This window comes from Cynoglossus semilaevis, chromosome 7 (genome assembly GCF_000523025.1).
Source record: "Cynoglossus semilaevis isolate Cse_v1.0 chromosome 7, Cse_v1.0, whole genome shotgun sequence".
Taxonomy (NCBI): Eukaryota; Metazoa; Chordata; class Actinopteri; order Pleuronectiformes; family Cynoglossidae; genus Cynoglossus; species Cynoglossus semilaevis.
In genome coordinates, this window is record NC_024313.1 from 1,387,742 (window position 1) to 1,393,979 (window position 6,238).

The 6,238-nt window shown below is 38.6% G+C and overlaps 2 protein-coding genes across 2 annotated transcripts in view; one reads left to right on the top strand and one right to left on the bottom strand.

Annotated features, from left to right (window-relative positions):
* Positions 1–325: 325 nt before the first annotated feature.
* Positions 326–3,049, bottom strand: ppil6 (peptidylprolyl isomerase (cyclophilin)-like 6). Its single transcript, XM_008312682.2, has 8 exons — positions 2,549–3,049; positions 2,356–2,451; positions 1,838–2,026; positions 1,585–1,647; positions 1,362–1,509; positions 1,097–1,156; positions 869–1,004; positions 326–782 (listed from the first exon to the last, which is right to left on the bottom strand). The coding sequence occupies exons 1-8, from the start codon at positions 2,624–2,626 to the stop codon at positions 620–622; spliced, it is 933 nt and encodes a 310-aa protein (XP_008310904.1). The 5' UTR covers positions 2,627–3,049; the 3' UTR covers positions 326–619.
* Positions 3,050–3,194: 145 nt separating this feature from the next.
* gen1 (GEN1 Holliday junction 5' flap endonuclease) overlaps positions 3,195–6,238 on the top strand; it is a 6,020-nt gene continuing 2,976 nt past the window's right edge. Inside the window, 10 exon segments of the mRNA XM_017033418.2 lie at positions 3,195–3,651; positions 3,767–3,965; positions 4,255–4,431; positions 4,617–4,727; positions 4,971–5,044; positions 5,143–5,228; positions 5,450–5,600; positions 5,719–5,755; positions 5,855–5,935; positions 6,029–6,194. Of these exon segments, the coding sequence (XP_016888907.1) occupies positions 3,491–3,651; positions 3,767–3,965; positions 4,255–4,431; positions 4,617–4,727; positions 4,971–5,044; positions 5,143–5,228; positions 5,450–5,600; positions 5,719–5,755; positions 5,855–5,935; positions 6,029–6,194 (1,243 nt within the window). The 5' untranslated portion in view covers positions 3,195–3,490.

Genomic DNA, 6,238 nt, shown 5'->3' on the forward strand with positions numbered 1-6,238 from the left:
ACATCATCTCGATGGGTCGTGGGAAGTATTCATTTATGGCATTCAACTACGAGGGTGGGACGTTAAGCCATAGACTGTGTATTGTAAAAGGACAGAAACAGCCACAGGGCTGTGTTAAGCTCTGAAAAAATACAGGTTGTGTACTGTACTTTTAGGCAAATAAAAACTAGACGTAAATACAATTGATATCCTTACTGTTAATATATTATATATAAATATATCAGATTATCAGATGATTCTGTCACTATTACTAAAATAGTGACAGATAGCAAATTAAGACATATTATGGCAATAACCAAACATTTCACTTACAACTTAAAGCCATTTTATTTTTTTAATTACTTGATAGAAAAACAGGTCATGTTTAAACAGGTCACATGTTCATGCTGATACGATCACGTACAAAACCAGTTTAACCAACCAAACCTCTTCAGAATAAGCTTTCAGTACAAACAGGAAGATGATGCATCATGACGTCAAACACAAACATTGTTGTTCTGAAACAAAACACCTTGCATGTAAAATGCATTGATCTGGACTGATTTAGGAGTTATACTGTAAAGTCCACCATGTGGCCCCCTGTCACATAGCACTACAAGAAAATTTAAATCCATAGGATTTAAACAGAGGGCTCCAATGGTGTTACGGTTTGTTCCGCTGGTGTTAGTTTTTCCAGCTTGAATATTCCACAATCTGATACTTTACAGTCAAACTTTGGTCTTTCATTGGAAGTGGGAATCTCCTCCAGTCTCCTGAGAACATCAACACCTTCAATCACTTGTCTGGAGTATAAAAGAAAGACACAGAAGTTAGCGACAACGCAGGATAAATACATGATTACACAGAAGTGATGAATCACTGTACTTACCCAAAGGCAACATAGGTCAGATCCATCCAAGCAGTTGGCTGCAGGGTTATGTAAAACTGGGATGCATTAGTATGGGGCCCCTTATTAGCCATTCCCAGCATGCCCTGCTTTGAGTGAGAAACAGCAAAACTCTCATCTGAAATTAAAGAGAGGGGAAAAAATTAAGGTAAACGTACACAAAACAAAGTATAAATCTGCAGACAGGTTGGTAGTGAAGGAGTCTTTCACCTTCAAACACTGGACCATAGATGGACTCGCCTCCATTACCTCTACTTCCTGGAGAAATGTCTGAGAAAAAGTGTAGAGTCTTGTAATTTGTCAGCTTAATGCACATCCTGAGACCTGGTCACCTCATAGATTGTTCAACATTGTTCAACAACTATATCACAAAAACCGGGACATTGTTCAACAACTATATCACAAAAAGTCTGTTGAATACATCTCTAAGCAACAACACATTCCACCAGCAGGTTCATTTGGAGTTATACTCTACCTCCACCTTGCACCCAGCCGCAAGGTACCACTCGATGAATCAAAGAGCCCTTGTAGCAGAGTGGGAGGCCGCTCTCTGAAACTCCCTGCTCTCCAGTGCACAGAGCTTCAAAGTTCTTGGACGTCTTCGGACAGATGTCTGTGTAGAGCTGAAGAAAGTACAGAGATAATTTCTAAAATGCACCAGGCTTAAAAAAACATGAAAACTTAAGCTGTTTTTTCACCTCAAACAACAATCTCCCGGCTGCTTCTCCTGCCAAATCAAGGTCCATGTAGACAAACTGATGCTAAAAGGAAAATACACGAAGATATGGATTTTGCTTTCACTTTATAGCTATGTTTGGCATCAACAACACATCTATACACTAGACTAATGGCTGCCTAGAGTCTGTATAATAATGTCATAAATCCCATACTGGTTGTTAACTGTATAATTTATCAAATTAATCCCGTTGTGTAAGTGTGGTCATGACTTGCCCCAGTTTTCTGGAGGAATTTTATATATTCATCCTCTGCTAGGTCCTGGTAGAAAGCCTTTGGTCGGCGGAAAGAGAAGCTCCATTGTTCCTTGGCCCAGCTGGACAAACTCTTGTCATCTCCGAGGAGACAGTCGTCCAGAAAGCACATCAGGTTGCTGGAGTACTGCCACACTTCACCACGCAACTCCTTCGATCACAAGTGTTGGATGAGACATGTGCAGTGATTAAGCATGACTGTGGTACCATCATGGACCACCACAGCTGTGTAGGTTGGTTTGGTTCAAAAGGAAAGAGTCACAATTCAGAGCTACGTGCTGCAGCTGTACCCATCGTCATTATTCATGACAGGAAAATCGTTAAATGTCCTTTCTGATACAGTCTCATATCATATAAAACCAAATGCAGTATGTGCTCTGCTTGCTGATGACATAACTATAATCTATAATTATTATAATTATACTATTACTCAGTATCAGGAATTCTTATCACCATCATTACCAAAACTACATACAATACCTTTATCTTGTCTTGTTGATATGTGACCCAGTCAATCTCAAGAAGAGGTTGAATTTTTGGTTCAAGGAATGCATCTGGAAATTTTTGCTTTAGTCCCTGATTAAGGAATAGACCAAACAAAAATAAAATAAACACTCAAAAACTTATGACTATATAATTATTTGCTGAAATTGCAGAAAAAACAATGTTTTACCTCAGCAATACATTTAGCAACATGGAAGCTGCTGTCTTTAATTAAACCAACAATTTCTAAACACACTTTTGACTGCATGACTGCAGTGAGTAGTCACACTGGTTTTCTTGTTGTTCTCAGCAGGTTGTACCTGTTTTTATTAATAGATTTTTCCTCCGTCTTGTGTTTTTTGTTTTCATCCAAATATATTAGATAGTTGCGCTTAAAGTCTAAAAATTTAATCTCTTTTCAATTCAAGTTTTCCCCCGTTGTTTTCGCCAATGCAGTGCCAAGAGCGTGTAAATAAAAGTCATGTTGCTATAGCAACAGACCTTTGATGGCGCAGGGATGTGACGTCAATGGCGTAGGATACTGTAATTCAACTATGTTTCTCGGTTTAATCACTAAATGAACACTAAAGAAGTTTAAGTATGTTTGTTGTTTTTGAAGAATACATTATTAATTTCCTACAGGTTGTAAAGGTAGTTTATTTTCACGCTTTGGCTTTTAAACACACTTAAGTTAATTATTGAATATCAATAAAATCATTTATTTTTGTTTTATTTGTGAAATGTGTCCCTTTTATTTAAGGTACAAATGTAAGAAAAATGTAAAATGTAATTTAAAAAAAAAACCGCTTCAAGTCAGAGACGTGACCCGGAAATACACTGCAGTCACAGACGGCTCTGCTCAAAATCACAAAATGTTTTATAAAACAATGATTCAAATGTGCATGTTTGTATGAAAATGCATCATAGACATTGTTGTCTATAATCAACGCTGTTATTTTTATTCGGATAACAGGGAAGTGTGAAATGTAAACAGTGGCGAATGGTAACGCGCCCTAACGGCGCCAATGTTTGAATACTCCAGCTTGCCGTCTTGTTTTGTGTTGTGTAGCCTTGCAGTGGCATTTTTTTTATCTAAATCACTGTTGCGAGTTCTGCTCATTACGGTGAGGTCATGGGTGTCCAGGATTTGTGGCCGATCTTAGAACCGGTTCGTGAGTCGGTGCCACTTTACAGCTTAAGCGGAAAAACACTGGCTGTGGATCTTAGTTTATGGGTTTGCGAAGCCCAACATGTTCAAGCCATGATGGGCAGAGTAACCAAACCTCACCTCAGGTAAAAAACAAGTTAAACGTTTTAAGTATTTTAATAGTGATTAAGTTGTTGTAATTATCGAAACTCAGCTGATCAAGTCTGTCCAGTGTCGTGATCACCCCTCTCGTCTCTGCAGGAATCTATTCTTCCGCGTCTCTTCTCTCACACTTATGGGAATTAAGCCCGTCTTTGTCATGGAAGGAGAAGCTCCCAAAATAAAAGCAGAAACCATGAGCAAAAGGACAGAAACAAGATTTGGGGGATTCAAAAAGAAGTTTGAGTCTAAGGTTGCTTCAAATACCACCAGGGGGCGCTTCAACGCAGTACTAAGAGAGGTTGGTGTGTTTTGGGCTGTTGAAAATATGGACGTAATCTGGGTAAATGTTCTAAATGCAAGGTACAAGTGATCCATCATACTGATACAGGCGAACCCCAAATGTGCTGTAACAGATGAGTCAACTAATTGTCCACTAAGATATTGATCTTGGCTTAAGATAAACAGAAAAGCTGATCATCAATAAATTAACTTCATTGCTTCTTTCTCATGGCTACTTTGCCTGAGCCTTTGTGTTAAATATGACCCTGGACTATAATCATGTGTAAAGTACAGTGTTGTCTCTGTAGTGTGCAGAGATGTTGGACTACATGGGTGTCCCGTGGGTGAAAGCGGCTGGGGAAGCTGAGGCCATGTGTGCTTACCTGGATTCTCAGGGCCTGGTGGACGGCTGCATCACCAATGATGGAGACGCCTTTCTGTATGGAGCACAAACTGTTTACAATAACTTCAATATGAGCAGTAAAGTAAGTCCTTAGATTAATTGAATTAAAGACAGGTTTCCATTGTTTATAGATTTATTTGTTTTAGTTTTAGGTTGACACCCATTTTCTATCATATGTTTATTATTGTTGTCATTTAACCAATGCAGTCAGTGTATACTGTCAGTACTGCAGGTCAAGTTTTCTAAAAAAAAAAAAAATTTCTTCAGGACCCCCAGGTGGATTGTTACCAGACCTGCCGTATTGAAACAGAGTTACAGCTGTGCAGAGAGAACCTGGTTGGTCTGGCTATTCTACTTGGCTGTGATTATATCCCTAAGGTAAATGTTTTCACATTCATATTCAGCTAATGTTGTCTGAGATTAATCTGTGTCATTAATTTCTATACGTCTATGTAGACAGGTGGTATTTTAAAAAATTATTTGGAAAAAAAATGTTTTTTTCTATTAAACTTATAACTGATTTTGTTTAATGTGTAGATAACAAATTGTAAAATGTGAAGAAAATCAATCCTGCTGTTTTGTATCATCAGTGTTAACTGTTTGTGTTTATGCTGCTTTGAGGGTGTGTTGGGTGTTGGCAAAGAACATGCACTTAAATATATCCAGTCCCTGAAAGGCCAAACTCTACTGCAGAAGTAAGACTTTTTTTTTTAAATCTAAATGTCACTTTTGACCTGCTTTTACCTGGACTCAAACGTGTTTTAATCTGTGAACTGTTTTGTGATGGCTTCAGAATCAGCCAGTGGAAGAAGAATGAGGCCGAAGTGTTTGAGAGCGTGTCAAAAAAAGTTTCTCACTGTCGCGTGTGTCGACATCCTGGTGAGTGAGCAGTGCCTCCCTTTGAACCGTGACCCCTGTTTCTGAACCTCGTATGACCAGAAGAGAAAAGCAGGGTGTCAGACTTCTCACACACAGCTCATTAAAAACTATTTTCACCTGTTGTGATGAAAGCTGCACATATGTGAGAGGCATTGGTCTCTTTTCGTTGTTGCTTTTTATTAAATAGTTACGTACTTGTGACTCCGGTTTGGATTTCTAAGGTTCAGCAAAGGCACACGAGCGAAGTGGCTGCGTCTTCTGTGACAGTAAACATTTCTGTGAACCTCAGGATTTTGATTATGAGTGTCCGTGTGACTGGCACCGCCAAGAGCAGACCCGGCAGGCTTTATCTTTGGAGACAAACATCAGGAAGTATGTCACTTTCCCATGGTTTATTGTTTAACTTTTGCACATTGTTTGCAATCAGTACGACGTCAGCACAGAGTCAGGAAACATCTCAATGGCCTTTTCACTATTTCTCTGTTTCTAGGAAAACACTTGCAAGTCCTCAGTTTCCATTCAGAGAGGTGCCGCTTCTCTCATACACCTGAATTTACATGTTCTCGCATGATGTTCTCGCCTAATACTCTGTTATAATCTGATATCATTTAAATTTAACTTTGCAGATTATTAATGAGTTCTTGACATCCAAAGATAAACCTGTGTCAGATTTCAAGAGGAGGCAGCCAAACATGCTGCTCATGCAGGTATATGAATGAAATAGATTTACAATTTCAGCTCCTTTTTAACCCCATAGTGAGGTACAGATAAAAAATGTGTATTTGTTTTATTTTCTTTAGAAATTTGCCTACGACAAGATGGAGTGGCCGAGACATTACACTAGTGAAAAGGTTTTAGTCCTGATTACCTACACAGAGCTGAAAAACAGGAAACATGGAAAAGAGTCAACCTCACAAATCAGACCAATCAGGTAATACTACAGGTTTCAGATGATTTGTTTTGTTTTTTCTTACAAAATATCCTTTTAATGAAATACTGTGAATTTTTTC